The sequence below is a fragment of the Dermacentor silvarum genome, chromosome 8, assembly GCF_013339745.2.
Source record: "Dermacentor silvarum isolate Dsil-2018 chromosome 8, BIME_Dsil_1.4, whole genome shotgun sequence".
Classification (NCBI taxonomy): Eukaryota; Metazoa; Arthropoda; class Arachnida; order Ixodida; family Ixodidae; genus Dermacentor; species Dermacentor silvarum.
In genome coordinates, this window is record NC_051161.1 from 156,717,188 (window position 1) to 156,735,780 (window position 18,593).

The 18,593-nt window shown below is 48.9% G+C and overlaps 1 protein-coding gene across 6 annotated transcripts in view; it reads right to left on the minus strand.

Moving 5' to 3' along the window:
- Positions 1-4,142: 4,142 nt before the first annotated feature.
- The window catches only part of LOC119461789 (solute carrier family 41 member 1-like), a 299,478-nt gene continuing 285,027 nt past the window's right edge, over positions 4,143-18,593 (minus strand). For all 6 annotated transcript variants that reach the window (XM_049672181.1, XM_049672179.1, XM_037723168.2 and 3 more), the window contains 4 exons: positions 18,142-18,215; positions 10,410-10,693; positions 7,771-7,996; positions 4,143-4,499 (listed from right to left, as the gene is read on the minus strand). In XM_049672181.1, the coding sequence (XP_049528138.1) occupies positions 7,817-7,996; positions 10,410-10,693; positions 18,142-18,215 (538 nt within the window). In that variant the 3' untranslated portion in view covers positions 4,143-4,499; positions 7,771-7,816. The remainder of the gene's footprint in view (positions 4,500-7,770; positions 7,997-10,409; positions 10,694-18,141; positions 18,216-18,593) is intronic.

Below are 18,593 nucleotides of genomic sequence, written 5' to 3' on the forward strand. Positions count from 1 at the left end.
TAACTATAAACTACCTAACATTAGAACTAATTATGGGATGCAAAGCTTGAGGTATAAAATTCCTAAGCTCCTAAATGAAAACAGGGAAATGTTAGACCTAATAAAGCAATCGTCTTCAATAAAATTGTATAAAAGAAATATATGTTACCGAACATATATGTTACCATTGGTGTGATGTGCGGTTGTCATGTGGATTATGTGTGTTTTTTCGCTCTAAATGTTTATTCATGCCAGTTGGAGCCCAATGAATAGGATAGGATAGGAATAAACTTTATTTGTCCAGCGGTTAAGGCTGTTGGTGCCCGGGGCTAGGCTGCCAGGGGTCCATCGCCGGAGAAAAATCTTTCGAGATCCTCCGCAATGGCCCTGGCCCGCTGGACGGCCCACTCCTGGTCCTCAGGTGCCTCGCTGAGGAGGGCGGCTTGCCATCTCTCAGCGAGGCGCCCCGCTTCAGAAGGTCCTGCTGTTATCTTCCCCCTTCCTCTTGTTCCTTCTTCTTCAGGGCGTTGACATTCCCAAAGTATATGGGCCATATCAGCCCGTTCGTGCTCGCACCACGGGCAGCCGGGCGATGGGTGCAGCGCGGGCCACAGGCGGTGCAGGTGATAGGGGTTGGTGAAAGTGCCCGTCTGCAACCGCCTCAGGTCGACTGCCTGGGACCTGTCCAGCCGCCCGTGGGGTTGTGGATATGTCATACGCTCTTGCCTATAGTGTGCAAGAACCTCTCGGTACGAGGCCGGAAACTCCTCGATATCACAGTCGGCGTCCCCGTGGCCCCCAGCTCCGACCGCCGCGATTTGGGTTGTGTTGATAATTCCTCCGGTGGGGTCCCGCACAACAACGGCGGCTGCCCTCTGGGTGATCGCGTCGCGGCGGGTAAGTTGCCTCGCGACGAGATGGGCACGCTCGTTGTGGTTGGGCGGGATGCCGGTGTGTTTTCGGCCGTTAGTATTGTTGTTGCGGCTGTTGTCTCCTTTAGTACCAAGCTCCCCGACGTGCGCGGGGAACCATTGAATAGTACAGCGCTTTTATATGTAACACACAGTAATGAACTATGGCTGTTTTTGTTTCGCTGTTTCCTATATTTCTTCCCGGATGCGTACTGTAGCAAATCGTGACGTCAAGAACTGGAACAGCAGTACTGCAAATATGGTTAATTACGTTTCTTATTACTCGCCCAAACTGTGTTGCTCATGCTGTTTTTTTTTTAATGTTTGCACATGGTTGTGCTTGCTTTTCTTAAATTGCATGTATAATTTTTTCACGAACTTGCCTGCTTAATTTGCTTGTTCACGTTTCCCCTACTCCCTTTTCGTTTATTCTTACACTGTCCTGATTGCGTCGCTGGAGCGCAGATTGTACAGGGGTCAGGGCCTCAGTCAGGCGCTTGCTAGCGCCTTTAGTCCTGACCCTTCTGGTTTTCTGTAAGCAAACTGGAGAATTTGTGAATAAAAAAATAATAATAAGCTTCACTTGAATAAGCCACAGTTAGGTTTCTGGCCCTCCGCAACGAGAACACGGCGAACTGATGCTCGATTCTGTCGTCTCAGAATAGGACACGTATTTGGCACCCACAGTTTGTTGCTGACCGGGGATGAATCACCAACCTGTGGTAGATGTGGTGAGAGGCTAACCGCCCTCCACGTTCTCCTGGAGTTTCGGGATGCCGAAACAGATAGAAAAAGACAGTTTCCTTTAGCTTACCGTTATCATATCCCTCTGCATCCCAATATGTTTCTTGGTGAGGAACCGCTGTTTAACACCAAAACAGTCCTCAGTTTCTTAAACGACGTGGTCCTGCATGTTATAAGCCCAATAAATTCGTAGCGCATCTTCTCTCCAGAGGATGCCGCTGTGATAGTAGTTTTGTATAAGCACATGCCTCCAGGCCCTTGTGTTTCAGGGGCTCCGTTTAGGTAGTAGTGTTTCTTGACAATTTTTGTATCTGACATATCTTGTATATCATATCATTCTTTAGCAATGCATCTTTTATGTTCATAGTACACGTCACTAGTCATTGCCATTATCTTATTACATGTAGATTTTACGCACTTTACAGCGACTATTTTAGGCCCCTTTACAGCCACGTCACATCTACTTCTCTGAATTCACTTCACTGCGAACTAACACTGGCATGGCGCTCTTTGGCTTATACAGATTTACATTGTCGTACCGTTCAATTAAATTCTAATATAAGCTTCTTGCAAGAACCTTAGCTTACCCCAGATAGAAATCTTTATTTCAAAAATTATCCTTCATTCCTATTAGATCGACCTTCGAGAGGAGATGGTTTACTCAGACCGATATTTTCCACAATTTGCCATAACCCGCCGGGGTGGCTTAGTCAGCTAAGGCGTTGCGCTGCTGAGCCCGAGGTCGCGGGATCGAATCCCGGCGCCGGCGGCCGCATTTCGATGGAGGCGAAATGCAAAAACGCCCGTGTGCTTGCGTTGTAGTGCACGTTAAAGAACCCCAGGTGGTCGAAATTATTCCGGAGCCCTCCACTACGGCGTGCCTCATAATCAGAACTGGTTTTGGCACGTAAACCCCCAGAAAGAAGAAAGAAGAAGAACACAATTTGCCATAAGGCAAAGATAGCTCTAAGTTCCTGTCCCCCGAGTTTGAAATACTAGTGTTAGGAATAAGCCTTCCGAACTGTCGGCCATTTTTTATAGCCAATGCATATTTTCCCTCCGGTGTTTATGTTCAGGGGGGCACGCGCCCTTTGGATACTATCATTACTACTTGCAGAAAAGATGTTTTACTAGCTGGGAAATTTAACTCCGACCATTTTACATGGGGTTTAAAAACAGATCAGAGCGACCACATACTGGTCATTTTTGATATTATACGTCCAATTACCTCCTTACTTTTTAATATGCGTACTTTCATAAATTACCGTAAATTTCAAAATTCCTTGCGATCTTCATTGGCTTCTCTGACTTATGTTAGTCTCAAATCGAAAACACTGAGCATTTGTGCTGTTTTAAAAGATTCCCGGGAAAAATCTGAATTCGTTGTACAATCAGTTAAACCGAATTCTTCCACTTGGTGGAATGATAACTGTTCGCGTGACTACAGGCGAAGGAAGGCAGCTTGAAAGAAACTGTTGCATAATCAATGCTCTCAAAACTGACTGGATTACAAATTCTATGCAGGTACTTTTAGACGGACAGTGTTCAAGGCTGAAGATGAGTACGGCATCCAGCATTTTGAATTTATTTCTAAATCAAATAATAAACGCGCACTGTTTAGCTTTCGACGCGCGAAGAAAATGATTCCGCGACCAATAAATGCAGAATCCACAGTTTTGTCTCCCGAAGAAATAAAGGATTCATTGGAGGTAATCGCTAGAGGGCTAGGACGTCGCTTTTATTCCCAACGACCGTTAGCACCATTGCTATCACCAACTGAGGCAGATTTCACAGAAATTTCGAAGTCTGAACTATCAGATGTCTTACTAAGCTTTCCATCAGCCACTCCGGGTCTCGATGGAATCACTTCGTCCATGTTAAAAATTTTATATAAAGAATCCCAAGAATGTTTATTAGACATCATCAATTATTTCCTCATAAGGGCATGGCTTCCATTGGAGTGGTACATTGCCAAGGCCCTTGCTTAAAAATCCGAGTGACGGTTATGTGTTAGACAATATCAGGCCCATCGCGTTAACTTCAGATTTCGTAAAATTGATTGAAAGAGTTGTCAATGTTCATGTGATAAATTCCTTCGCTCATTAGGCTATATGTGATCTGGCGCTGCTGTCAGCATGTAAATCTTGTGCGTCCGGTGACCGCCGTTTACGCGGATGCTACGCTAGAAATGTGAGCCGACTGCCCCTCATCACTGCATTTGTTATGCGTCTCACGACCACCTAAGTCCGGTGACGTCATAACGGGCTGCATCGTAGCGTTTTGGAGTGGCCGAGTTACGATAAACGTTCGGCAAACCTTATAAGAGGGGAAATCTGTACTCCTAATTTGTTTGAGACCCCCGAAGAAAGGGGCGACCTTCTGTCGCCCCTTTCTTGCAGGTTTATCCGAGCGTTTAGGTTTGTTCCGGCTACGTTACCTTTAACTGCCAAGAGACAGTGGAGGTCAGGTTGGAGGAGAGGAAAACAGATGTTGCGTCTTTGCAACGCGTTGACTGTTGTGGACACTTCTTTATTGCGCTGTTCGGACTCGTCAAGAAAAGGAACTGAAAACCGGAGACGCCCAGCTCCTGCTTCCGCGGGGTGACCTTGCGTTCCCATCCCAAGGCCGGCGTGTCGTGGACAGGTTACGACCTGGCGGGCAAGCTGCGTCGACTAGCTTCTCTCGGTGCCTTGGGTGGACCCCGTGCGGTAGAAGGGAGGACCCTCTACGGGGCAGGGTTGTTCGTTGCGATAGCAACAGTTCGTTGTCTCATATGTGAGGACGGGAGGGAGATCGGTGAGCGTCTTCTTCTGTGGCCGTGTACAGTCATGAGTCCCTCGCATCGGCCAAGCCGGTCTCGGGTGCCTGCGCGATAGAAGACGAGACAATGATTCCGGTATTCGACATACGGTTTACTTTCTAAAGCAAACACGGTGGAGTACAAGCAACCCACCGGGAGTGCTCAACATCTATGCTCTGCTGCTGATCACGATCATTCCCGGCCTTCGCGGTCACATTCCGATAGCGGTGGAATGAAAAACGTTCATGGGTATACCGCGCTTTGGATGCACGTCAAGAAACATCATTTGGTAAAAAAAAAACAATTATGACTATATGATTTCAAAACCAGACTACAGGTTACTGTAGAACTTGCCACCGCTGAGTGCCAGAGGAAACAGTGAAAGTAGTAATCGCTAGTAGCTCTGCCATTATAATGCATACTGAAAATTGTAATACTAATAGAAGAGTACACTTCGAGAACAAAATGATTACCGGTACAGCTAAGAAAGCACGACACAGCACCACCACTGGGATAAATAACCAAAATAAGCTATTTGCGTTGAAACGGCAGAACGAGCGAAATCAATAAATTCAATATATTGAAAGAATGATGCGCTTGAAAGCGTGTACTTCTTGCAGTAAGAAAATTTAGGTAGCGTTTGTAGTTTCCTTGTGCCATTCCGCAGAGAACAGAACTGGCAAGCGGCATATCTGCACTGCTGACTTGATAAATGTCTGCCGTCCTGTGTCCAGCCACATTGGGCGAGGATGTAGTTTGCACGAGATGTCGAGAAAAATCGGGTCCGCGGTAAAATAATTCAGATCCCTCCATTATACGGCATCTCTCAAAGCCTTTGTGCTGCTAGATGGGTTTAACCAAATGAATCAATGAATGAATTCGTCATTTCGAGGTAGTATTGCCACACGCCCTTATTTATATTTTGCCGTGGCCATGTTTCACTGGCTAACAATTGTCAAATGTTACCGCTCAACGCAAGACGTGCCTATCTGTATCGGAATTTTCTCGAGGGCTATCGCTGGTTTTACCTGTTCCCTACGTTGACGCCGAGCCTTGTGTAATGAGGTTGCGTGCGTGACGCGAACAGTGGTGTGAATTCTAGAACTGACGCGAGTACCAGCGATTACGCTGGAAGGTTCGTTGAGTCATGTACAAATAGCCGACGCGTTTGAACCGCAGATAACATTCCAATGATCGGCGCATGCGCTCGTCACTATCGTTCCGCCCTAGTGTAACTTGTGTTATAGCGTAAGATGTTATGGGCTCATTCCAATAGCGGTTTCTGGTCGCGATGATGCCGCCGCCGCCCCGTAGCCGCTATCGCCGGAAATACGAAAAAAAAGTACCCGCTCTTCGCCGGGATCGAACCCAGGCCCGTTGCGTGGGAGTCGGATACTTTACCACTGAGCCACGCAAGCACTTGCTATCAGGCAGAAGAAAAGTTCCATTTATTCCCGCATAGGCAGGCGCGCAGGTACAGACGACCCGAGCCTCCACCAGTATCGTGGCGCCATCTAGTTAACGTGCCTGTAACTGTCGCGTGCGACGAGATGCGATTCAGACGAGGCGCCCAATCAACGCTATCCAGATGTTAGATGTGCGCCACGTATTCTGAGTACCTCTTGGGTACACGTTATGGCGTCTCCTCGCAAGGTACGAACCGCTGCTGAAGAAGCGAATCGTAGAGCTACGTGCGCGGCTACAACCAGGCATCATCGGGCTCAGCAGACTTCTGTGCAGAGAGCATTAGAAGCCGCAGTTCGCCGTCAACGCCGACTGCCGGACGGACAGTTCAGATCGTTCTCGTCTAAATCGAGGCGAAGACACTTTGCCGCGATCGAAGACCTTGTTGTGCGTGGTGCCGAAATTGGAGCTACTCTTGCGCCGCTCAACCAGCTTACGCTGTGACTGTGCCGCGCAGGCCTGTGACTTTTTGTGGGCACAGGTTCGCCCGAGACAAAGTTGGTTTCGTGACTCGCCGTTGTGCCCCGGTGGGATTCTTCACCGTCATGACAACGTGACATTAAGTTTATGATTCATGCTATCAGTTGATCACAGTGGCCACTCGAACCGTTTCGCGGCTGAGGTCGAGGTTTGCCGATTCCGGCAGGTGGCCCTACGCGTTTCCCGATGAGCTGGCTACGGCTACGGCTAGCAGCTTGACAAGCGGCACGACCCCGCACGTGCGAAGCCCAGTCAGCCTAGTGTCCTGGCAGCCCAGGCTGCCGCTGGAGTAGAACGCGCCCCCTTCCCTCCCATCCCCCAGGAGCCTTGCGCGCGACGGAAGACTGCACGCTTCCTCCCCGCTTTCCTCCTTTGCTCGCGGGAGATCGTGCCGCCATCGTCCGAGCACCCTCGCACGCTTTCTCTCGCACATACAGCATACGGCGCGCGGCGACGATGCTATCGCCTTTGGACTTTGTACGGAACCTGACGACGACGGCAGAAATGCGCCAGGAGTGAGCATATAATTGTTATGGCAATAAAACGAAAATTAAGTCGTGACCTCCGAGACTTGGCGGCACGTGGCAGCCATCTCGGAGGCGGGTGCACATCACCAAATCCTCTAGATACGCTGAGAGCCAAACTGGGCCGAAGGCACCTACGGGATTAACCTCTTATCGTTTGCTTAATTGCTCTATGGTGTTTCTTCTAATCATACATCACTTGTGGTTTTGCTCACAACTGTTCACAGCTGCAGACGCACCTACATGCGCACGTGCAGGCACTCATATGCCACAGCTGTAAAGGCGTTTATTAGGCACCAGCCTTTTGGACCGACCGGTTATTTCAGGGTCCGAGCTCTCAGCACGAGCGACGTTTTTCCGAGGAAAGCGCATTAGTGATCAACCCACTAGGAAGGGCTGGAGAGCATGCCCCACTATGGCGTTCGTATCCTTCGCTACACAGTTAGGAACTGGAGCCAGGCGTCCACCGCAAAAGCGGAAAAGGCACAGAATAGGAAACGACAACAAAATCCGTGAAAACAAAACATCACAAAGCGTTGTTACAGATATGTGTCTCTACAGCCACAGATCTGCTAGTTAGGCTGAATATTCATTGCTATCATGCATTCTAGCTTGTTAGTTTACAGCTGCTGAGCTCTTGTGGCAGGCAAACCGTAGCTTTTTTCCTCAGCTTTTCAGCATGTACTAGGATATGCGAACGTCATAGCGTTGCACGGTTTTACTGCTAATAAACTGCTCGCATATTAAGCGTTCTCTTCTACAAACGCTTGACGCCGACTGTAGGCAGAAGTCCCGAGATGTTCTCCCATGCGATAATCGCCGGCGAAGGAAGTAACCGCTGTGCCCAGCCAGCGTGTATAATACGCACCGAGTACAAGCGGTGTGTGGTGCCAGCCAGCCCGACCAGCGGGCTGTCAGCCGGCGACGGCGGGGTCCCCGACGGACTCCAGAGCGAAGAAGGCGACGGTCAGCAACCCCGTGCCGGTGAAGTCTCCAGCGGCAGTGATGAAGGGGATGGCCGCGTTGTCCGGGTCCACGCGCCACCACCACAGCCAGTAGACTAGCGAGCGGGACAGGAACAACAGGATGGCCACCTGCGGGTTTCCAAACGCGCTGAATCTACGCGAATGCCACATCACTTGCCATCTCGGTTCTTGTACTTTGAGCACGTGACATGCGGTGGCGTCGTAAATTATCGCGAATAGCTTTAAAGTCAGAGGCATATTTAGAGCCATGCATATTATGGCTGTAAAATCACTGTATCCACAAGTGTGCTGCCGAACCGTATCTGAGCAGCGGCCCTGTTGAGGACTAGACTAACGCCGGATGCATAGCGTGCATGCCTGATTAAATAAGTGTACCATGAAATAACGTGCACTGTTCTCGTATTGGGGAACTACGCTGATTACACACGGTCAGAAAAAAATATCGCAGTTTCGACCGAAAGGCAAAGCATCAATTGCGATAGCAAATTAGTAGACAGCTATTCGGAGTAGGGATAGCAGTTTTATCGGCTGCATAAACTTTGACACGTTCGCTTACTAACTGAATTAACAAGCGTGGTGTCAGCGCGCACAAGCAAACATGAATAGATCACACTCAATGACCGCAGACAACGACTGTCAAAACGCTGGCAGCAAGCGCAGCCGCCGCAGCGAGCGAAGGTTCGGGCGGTCTATCGCTTCAACGGAAACTGAGCGGCGAATGCACAGCGCATACAAAGGTCAGAACCGTGTCGGGATCGCTTTTAAGAGACGATGCGGGCGACCGCCACAGCCGGGAAAAGTACAAGCGCGATTGTTGGCCGAGTAGAAGCTGCGCCCCCCCCTCCCTCCCGCGATGTAAGGGCTGCATTTTTTCCAGATCGTAAAGAAAGTGCGGCCCTTACACAAGCTTATGCGTTGTATATATATATATATATATATATATATATATATATATGCATATATCCTAGAAGCAAAGAATCGCAGGAGCCGGCACAGAAATAGTGAAAAAAATAGAAGCACGTAGGAAAAAGAAGAGTTTACTGCCATGTACACACACACACACACACACACACACACACACATATATATATATATATATATATATATATGTGTGTGTCTGTGTGTAAGTGCGTGTTTGCTTGGGGTAATTATCGCGAATAGCTTTCAAGTCAGAGGCATATTCAGAGCCATGCATACCTGGAGAAACACTGTATCCTAGAACTATACACTTATGTAAGGACCACACTTTCTTAACGATCTTGAAAAGTTGCAGCCTACTTCTGCAAGACACCTAATTCTAAAACCGGCAAACAAATAATAAAATAATAAAAAAGGTGCTAGGGCCTTCACATTTTAACGTAAGACCACTTATATTGCCCCTGGAAAAACGTTTCCATCAATGCATTTCAGTTTAAAAGTGAAGCCGACTTTAAGGGGATCAGTGTAAGCTTGGTCTTTGTAAGCTGGCTTTCCCACGTTCAGTGTTGTAGTGAATGAAGCCTACTTGCCGTATGCGAACGATGCGAACGGGTCCCGATAACGTTATCGCGTTTTCAACAGAATCCTACTCCTGCCTCTTTTCGGACTTTATATTTCGCCATATAGCATATTCCCATACGCGGCTGCTATTGGCCAATAGCTCAAGCCGTATCGTGCACAAAGCAAACGCTGCGCATACGCACTACAGTTGCATGTAGCTGTTGTCTGTTACAGTGCGTAGATACCGCGGCCGCCACGGGGTGCCGTGACGAGTCCACTGACTAAGCACACTGCGGCTCGCTGAGTACAACCGCGTTTGGCTCGTTTGGCGCGTCGTAGGCGCCAAAATCGGAAATAGTGGTGCCTACGTCAACATCCAAAAACAAATTTTAACTGCGCACCACGGTGACTTTCCGTAGGCATAGCGTTGTGGGCCCGGCCCGCTGCGCCGTAGCCTTCCCAGTGCAAGGAATCGAAGAAAGAGCAGGAGCAGCATGAAGGGGATCATAAACCACCTTGAGTGCCAATAACTCCGCTTCTGCTCAACGCATCGAGTCCTTTTTGGGGCAAAGTATTTCTGAAATAGTCTATTTGAACTTCAATTGCATTTCTAGACTTCGATAAAAAGTAGTTCACGGCCCCTTTAAGTATCGTAATGTCTGATTTTTTGCGGGTAAGTAGTTTAGAAAAGAAAAAAAAAATATTTGCATCGCACAACCTGACTTCTATCGTAACGGTAGCCACACATCATCCTCCTCCTCCTATCTTTATGTCCACAGCAAGACGAAAGCCTCTCCCAGCGATCTCTCTCGCGCTAGGTGATTCCAACTTTCGCCTGCAAAATTCCCATTTCATCACTGCACCGAATGTTCTGCCGTCCTCTACTGCGCTTCCCTTCCTTTGGCACCCATTCTGTAACTCTAATGGCCCACCGGTTATCTGCCCTACGCATTACATTACCACTCATGTAGAACGTAATAATAATAATAATAATAATGTTCGCCAAGTGTTACGTAAGTATGGATGGATGGGCCCGACGTACCTGCACGAGTGCGACGAGTACGTAGAGAAATCCGAACAGGGGTGTCACGTTGAACGAGCCGTATCGCAGCAGGTCGGTGGCGGTGAGGAAGATGAGCTGGCCCGGTATGACGACCAGCAGCAGGATGCGAGCCACGCGGCCCACCTCGGAGGCACCGGCGAACAGCACCAGCGGGTTGGCACACCGGGACGCGTCCTCGGGCGGCAGCACGCCCAGCTCTACGCGCCGGCTCAGGAACGTCGACAGTCGGCAGCAGTAGATGGCCGCCAGGTTACCGCCCACGGCTGTGAGACGTCACAACTGGGTCACTCGAGTGCGGCGTGATTCACGACACCAACGATTTCACGGCCACGAGATAACGTTAGATACCAGGTAGCGAAGTACACCTGGTAGCGAAGCTTCCATACAAGGAGCTTGCTTCCATAGAAGCCCATACGTTGAAAACATGGCGGCTTATCGGCGGCTTATAGAGTCACTGGAAAAAAATTTCAGAGTAGCGCAAAAGTACGCGGCATGCCGGCAACATTGGGTGGCGGCGGACATATCCCTTCCTGACTGCCGACGCTCTGTAGCGGTGCTAGCGTGCATTGAGTAGCGTTGAGTTAACTGACGGATTTCCCCCCATAGACTTCGCGTTCCGCTTCGCTGAAACTGGATTATTTCTGTGTTTTTCTTCAAGTGGATGTCACAAGTGACACCGAGATATCGACGGTAATGAACGTACTGCGCGGTAAGCGACGGAACGTATAAAATGTGCGGCGATGGTTCCGATGCTCTACGTGTCGCTTTTTGGACTTCGTCTTGCGTCAAGTGCTATGTGCAGAGCTGCTGCAAACATACTTGTATGCGCCCAGTGAATTCGCTTGAAACGTCTTTTACGTGAAAACTGGGCCTTGAGGTTGTGTTTGCGCTAAAAACGCAGCTTGACATCCGATGGAATGTGCAGCGGGTGTTCAGGTTGCCTTCATAGTGCTGGTTCATGTTCTTTCGAACTACAAAAGCAAGCAAATGTAAACAGCTTACTGCTGCGCTGGTTTGTCTGTATAATCGGAGAGAAGTGTGAGCAGTAATTTTTGTGTAGATTTATAAAGTTGCCTGTCACGTACCAGTGATAAAACACCAGTAGCCGCTGCAAGCAAACTTCGCGTCTTGTGGCTACTGGCGTGTTTGCTTGTAATGTTCTCATCGATTTGTCAAATAAGCTCTCTGAAGGTAACGTTGTAAACGACTGGTTAACAGCCTTTAATTCACGCGAAACTCAAGCAGGTACCCGCATACGGCTATAAAGAATGGGTACGAATGTCTTTTTGTACCTTTGATAACGTAAACCTCTTAGTGCACTTATTTCCAATCTGTTACTGTGTACTGGAGTATCGTGTTGACTTTGCCAGTACTAAACAGCGGTGTGGTTTTCCTATATTTATTTTCGATCGTGCTCCTTTTATTGTATACCCTTTATGTGAATCGTATCATTAACACAAAAAGATATTTTCGAAAGAAAAGTTGCGAAGACACGGTAAAAACTAGGTTTCTGAAACGGAATTATAACATTGAGCACTTCCATTTTTTAAATGATGCTCTTATCACTGCACTCACGGCATAAAGAGATGTATGAGGCTGTTTATAGAGGTGCTGTACCTGTTGACAAGCATTCATAATCATGCTGCAGCAGGTTTGCAATGCATTACTGTTTTACAGCCTCCCTGTATAAGGGACACCATACCATTTGTCCCTGAATTGCTTCATGCTGTCAGCAAATTTTCAGAACAGCGTGCAGTCAGAGTAAGATGTGGAGGCGGAACGAAACGACCAAGTGCTCTCCGTGCGCGGTGCGTACGCTACGGGTCGACGTGCCAACTAAAAGGGCTTGGAAAGGATATGGCGGCGAAAGGTCACGTGACACGAGCGCCCCAATCACCGGTGGCCGCGGCAGGCGGCGGCGCGCGGAAAACAACTGCGATACTCTAAAAAGTTTCCTGTGACTCTAGCGGTTCATGGGGCTTAGCGCCATCTGTGTGAGTAGGAAACACTTCCGGCGGAAGAAATAATAATTTGACGTCATATCCGTTAAAAACAGAAGTGACGTCATTGTGTTCTCATAGGCGCGAAATTTGTTTTCGGAGGCCTGCCATTAGAGCTGTATATTCAAATTCCCCGCCTTTCGACTTGATGGGCGTTCCGAGCTTTCAGCGCGGAAAGCGATGCAAGAAAAGGTCAGCCGTAGGGGTGTCGAAATCGCATCGCTGCACAGAAAATACTTTCTTTGGAGGCCGACGAACGCTTTGGGCGTAGAGTGAGCGACCTTTTGTCGGACGCCAAGCCCGTCGGCCAGCGCTGTCGCACGAAAACAACTAAAGTAAACAAGTATGTAACGGTCGCAACCCACTACTTTTGACTGCACAGGTTAAGAAACAATAAAACTACCCGTGTCACCTAATTCAGACAAACGTCGACATGCAAAACAACACAACATGTCAGGGGGGCGTATTATAACAGGTGAACTTTACGAGCGCGCCTTTCCATGCACTCCAAGAGCTGCATTGCAAGTGATAGCGGCGTCAATGCACACCGCTATCGATGGGCGCTCTCACGGTGGGCGCTGAAAAAAGGTATTTATTGATAATGATCAAGTAAAATAGGGTTCTATCTTTTTTTCTCGAAGATAAAATGCATTAGGAATTTTATTTTCGTTGAATGAATCTAACAGCGTCTCGCTTTAATTAAAAAACGCCTTTTTTTCTTTCCCAGTGTTTATTCCCTCCATATATAGTCGCGCTTCAATCGCTGCTCCCATAACCACCCTTGCTGATGTCGGTGACAATAGGTGACCCGTAAAATAGCGAGGGATTCTGGGGTGCGCTCTCTGGGATGCGCTGTTTCCGGTTCGAGTCAGCGCAGCCGCCGCCACCGCTTCGCCGTTGAAGTCAATTGATGCGCTTGCAGTACGTTCTTCTTTCTGGGGTTTTACGTGCCAAAACCAATTCTGATTATAATGCACGCCACAGTGGTGGGCTCCGGATTAATTTTGACCACCCGGGGTTCTTTAACATGCACTACAACACAAGCACACGGGTGTTTTCGCATTTCGCCTCCATCGACATGCGGCCGCCGCGGCCGGGATTCGATCCCGCGATCCCGTGCTCAGCAGTGCAACGCCTTAGCTACTGAGCCACTTGCACTTGCAGTCCGGCTTTGTCCCACTCGAAGATTACCTGGTTGCAGGTGCCTAGCAAAACCATCGTCGGCTGTTCAGCCGTTGGCTGCTCAAATTGAAGCGTTAAATAGCTGCTGCATCGGAGGAATGGCTGCCACTTCCAAAACTGTAACAAGGAAGAGACTATCCGTGAAAAAAAAAAAAGAAAATGAACGTACAGTGCCACTTATAAGGCTGTGATTAGCTGTGTAAGGGCCGACACGGAATGATTTCCCAAGATATTTCTTTCTCTAACATTGACTCAGGCAAGCAGAACTATTTCAGTACTCGCGTGCACATATAGAGGTATTATGAAACGAGGTTTTACGGCGGGAATTTAAGCGGGACAGAGCGATATACATAAATAATACTCGTAACCAACTAGCCCACGTTCGCTCCTTAAGCACAGATAGAGATAATGCGCAGCCGTAATATGACGGCGATACGGCCATTGTTGAATTGAAATGAATTGAATTTTATTTATCGTTCATTCAAACGAGGGTAGGCTGAGACTAAAGGCATAAAGCCTGACAAAGGTCTTCACCCCGGCGACTGACAGAGGTAGCGCGACCAACTTGGCCGCAAATGGTCGGAAAGCAACCAACATCCTGAAGTCGCTCGCTGACCGATTCTAAAGCTCCGCGACCGGAGTCGCACTGCCCAAGTAATCATCGGCGCAGGAGCAGGACGTCGGAATATGCTGATTGTTATATTACGCGGCCATGACCGTGCGGGCAGGACTGAATGGCAGCAATCGCGATATACTTCGGTGTGGCGACGGGCAAACCGGCAAGTTGCGCTCGGCCGTGTGAACATCTGTCGCCATGGCTCCTCGATCGCCGTTCGCGGACTTCTGTCAGTCGCCGGTGTGGCTTGGAGCGATATGGTACTGGCGAGGCACCCGACTACCGAGTGGAGCACAGTGCCACCTATCGACTGAAAACACTGCGCCCTAACGTGACTCTTCGGTAATTCTTGCGACAAGGAGCTGCTTGAGACACGCATTTTCCGACCCGTGTATTTGTGTAGTTGCCGTGAGCGCCGGGCTATAAAATTTTCGCTCAATTACAGTGAAGTGTCGATGAAACGCAGCGACTGCTTCCGTCTAGGGAGGGCGCTGCACTGGCATCCACCCCTGCGCTCAAGCTCAAGAAGGCTAGGTGCCCTTGTCGCGGCCCCGCTTCAAAAAGGACGCCAATAGAAAAATCATCGTCATCATTGAGTTGAAGCAGAATTTGGAGCGCAGGAACGCTTTATAATACGGTGATACAGCTCTCAAATACGCGTTAAGCTATGCACTCTATGTACCTAGAAACAGTAATTTGACCAGACAAGATTAGTGGTAATGTGAACGTTGGAGAAAGCTTTATTGAGGAGAAAAAGGAAGCATTAACCTGTCTGCTGACAGCGGGGCGAATCAAATGTTTTCTTTGTACAGTCCTCAGGTGTACATATACACTTATAGACTGGTGTGCTCAAATGTGCATGGCATCGAGGATATACAGTGGTGCCATCTGCTGAAATATCTCCGTGACGCAGAAAGCGACATCACGTAATACCGGCTGCGAAGTGTTCGGCATCCCCAGCCACGGTTAATTCCGAGTGTTTGCATGTTTTAAGCGTTGTATGTGTGGCGTCTTACAAACTAGCGCGTACATCCCAGCCTCGGGTGTAGGGCAGCAATCCTTTTTAGCGGGCGAGCAACCTGGTGCTTTCATATTGGTACGCACGGTGTTTCATAAAAGCAGCTACGTGCACTTTTGCAGCAAAAACAGTACTGTTGACAGCATTTGTCGCGGGCAGTGTGGCTTGCCAATTTAGCCAGAATTATGACGGGTCAATGATTTATGGCCAGTCTATTATAATACGAGGAACTTCAACCGCTTATATGTTTGTCTTCACAATCCTGCATTCTCACCAGGTGCACGAATACAAGTCACATGCATCTCTGGGCAGGGTATTTAGACTGATGTCAAGTGAGCACGCTATAAGCCCCGTGTCCATCGCTTGCTCTACTCTTACGATAACCATATCATGAATTGGTATCCAACCCAAGCACCAAGTGTAACAATCGGTGATCTTGCTGCGACGCTAAGAAACGGGCTTACTTGCGATCAATTGTGTAATTGTAATAGACAGTTTTAGCAGAGCGCCGCTTACGCTCCGCTCCGCTCAGATTTCACGCTCCTAGATACTGCAGGGAACTACGTAGATTTCACATTTGATAAGCGCGTCTTGCCGAGACGCGAGCGACGTGCTGTCAACTCGGCTGCAAAACGACGAAGAGGCCAAGTAGACACGCTGTCACGCTCCGCTCAGTCGGCTTTGTAGCGGAGCGAGGGATACGGTCTTCGTTCCGCTGCCGGTATGAGCGTTGTGCGCAAGCGCACAAGCGTTCCCGCTAAGTGGTTGTGTGGCATTTGCTAGCATATGCCGGTCTGAGCGGAGCGGAAAGCAAGCGCTCAGCTAAAACAATCTAATATTAACTTACTGCGAACTATTCAGGTTGACGCCCCGTGATGGTTGATTTCTGCGTTTCCAAAAGCCAATTCTTGTGCGCTCTACGTTCTACTCTAACCTGTTATCTATATTGAACACAAACAGCCACTGCACGTTTCGTAAGAAATGCGAGCCATCAGCGGCGATGGCACTGATTACCATCGAACTTAACTACTGCAAGTACTATATTCTCTGTCACGTTTCCGCAGACGCCCATCTATATAGCATTCACTACTGTAAGTAGACGAAACTGCAGCATCACAATAGAATTGTGTATTTACGGACACGGTTGAAAACGCTTTTAAACGTACGCAGAAGTCCGACGTCTCATGCGACGCCGTAACTCGCGCTACCAATTTTGAAGTTTTATTTATATGGAAAATCCAAAGCGGATTTCTGCCGTCGCCGTGAGGTTCCGTATGACGTCAACGGTGATGAAATCGTCGCCGCGCTCCGGACGCTGTATGTACGAGTGAAATGGCGCGAGCGACGCGCGCTTTCACGGGGAGCGAACGCACGTCGGGGGGCAAACGCGCGTTCTGCGCCGTGTTCCCTGAAAGGCTGCAGAATTAAGCGTCTCTTTCCTCCTTTACAATCACCATATATATAGAGAGCAATTATCATGTAATTATCATGCGACACCGATGCTGCTGCCGCTACAGGCTCTTTGACGAGCAGTACACGTTGCCATAGTACCGCGTCCAGGCGCACCGCATGGAATACATTTTTCTTGCTGTGAAGGCGCGCGTCAACACTATGGATGCAGATGCTGCAGTTGTTGCTGCAGCGATGAGTAGGCCGAACTGCACGGACTGCACTGACTCAGGCACGCTGCACCACAACACACACAGAACACGCGCTGACACCATGTATTTAGCTGTTCAGCGTGCTTATGTCCGACGTATCTCAACGTGAAACATGAAAAGACCAATGAAATGCGTCGGACGTAATTTCATACGAACACTGTCGGATCGTCTTGCTTAACCTGTAAAAAAAGTTGAAATATTTTAGGCGGTAGCTAAACGCACATCGGTCACTTCCTTTCCTGTGTACACAGCGCTAACGCAGGGACGCTACTTACCGCTCCCCTGCTATAGACAAGTGTGTCGAGGTTTGTCGATAGCAAACGCTTCAAGAGCACTGAATTAAAAAAAATTACGTCGCTAATAACTTGTCATACCTAGAATGCAAAGCTCTAGCGCATACTTTGCTGCCCGAAGATTATATTGCACGCCTGAATTTCACGTCAAGAGCCAAAGCGCAGAGAGTGGCGCTGCTTGGCGATTTCCGTGCTCTAAAATGTGCCGAGGTCCAAAGCAATATCACTTCTGTGCGCTGTTTCGCAAGCATCAACGTTGGTGCCACTGCAGTGGGCTTCTGCCATCTCTGTCGTTAATGCCTATGGCCAACCAGCGTTAAAGCATCGCGTGCAGCGACACAGTTGAGCAAGCAAGACAAAGTTTTCAGTAGCACTTCCAGCGATTTGGCGACAGCAAGTTCACCGCCCATTTTAAGGCAGATCTGGCTAGCTCCACCAGCCGCAGTATACCAGTTATGACGTTGCAAAGGTGAGCTCGGGATCGCAGGTTCGGTCTTGGGGCCATTTTCGTGGCACCTCTATACCGGACGGTGGAGAGGCAACATGTTTCAGTTGCACAATCCGTATAGGACTTTTTCACCGGCGCTGGTTCACCATTGTCAATGCTTGCTATCACGGCGGTAGGCCTGAAAAAAATTGCTGCAAGTACTGGCTAAGGCGCGGGCCGACGACGGTCCGTTCGCGCTATGCCTGTCGCGTGAGACGATAAAAATGCTGTTCGTGTTCTGTATTTTCTTTTTTTGCTTTTTGGCCCCTTGCTGGAGAACAGCTGCCTTTGAAGGGTCGCGCGGATATTGAAATAGCGGTGCTGTCGAAGGGCAACGCAGTGCAGACGTTCCGTGACAACTTTGCTAGGCGCATCCTTGCGCATTCTCGAAATGACTCAGCACCTACGAGCTGAATCGATTGCACGTAACGCACGATCGACGAGTCCTGCTTACCGTTTACGGCGGAGAGGTGAAGGGCGATGCCCTCGAAACGGACCACAGAAAAATCCAGGATGTAGCCGCCGAAGCTGCGTGTGAGAGAGAGGTCGCGTAAGAAGAAGTTGTTTCACTGCACTGCGGATGAGACAAGTATGCGGCGCATGAAATGAGCAAAAGAAAACAAAAGGTCATTGATCGAGCAGGTCCGTTCCCCAATGCTCGCCATTTTCTTTAATGTCTAGCTATTGCCGACGCAAGTTTTCCACTGGCAATATTTCTTTAGTTCATTTGAGTATCGTTGTGGTTTATGCTAGACTTTCTTTCTTGATATTGTGTATAGCGATACGTAAATGTGGCACTCCAGTAAGTCAGTTGCCTTAAGCTGCATAGGTGCTTTCGTGCACAACACAGGAAGCGTGCGGGAGATGCTCGACGACGTGGAACCCACACGTATGAGCCAGCACAAA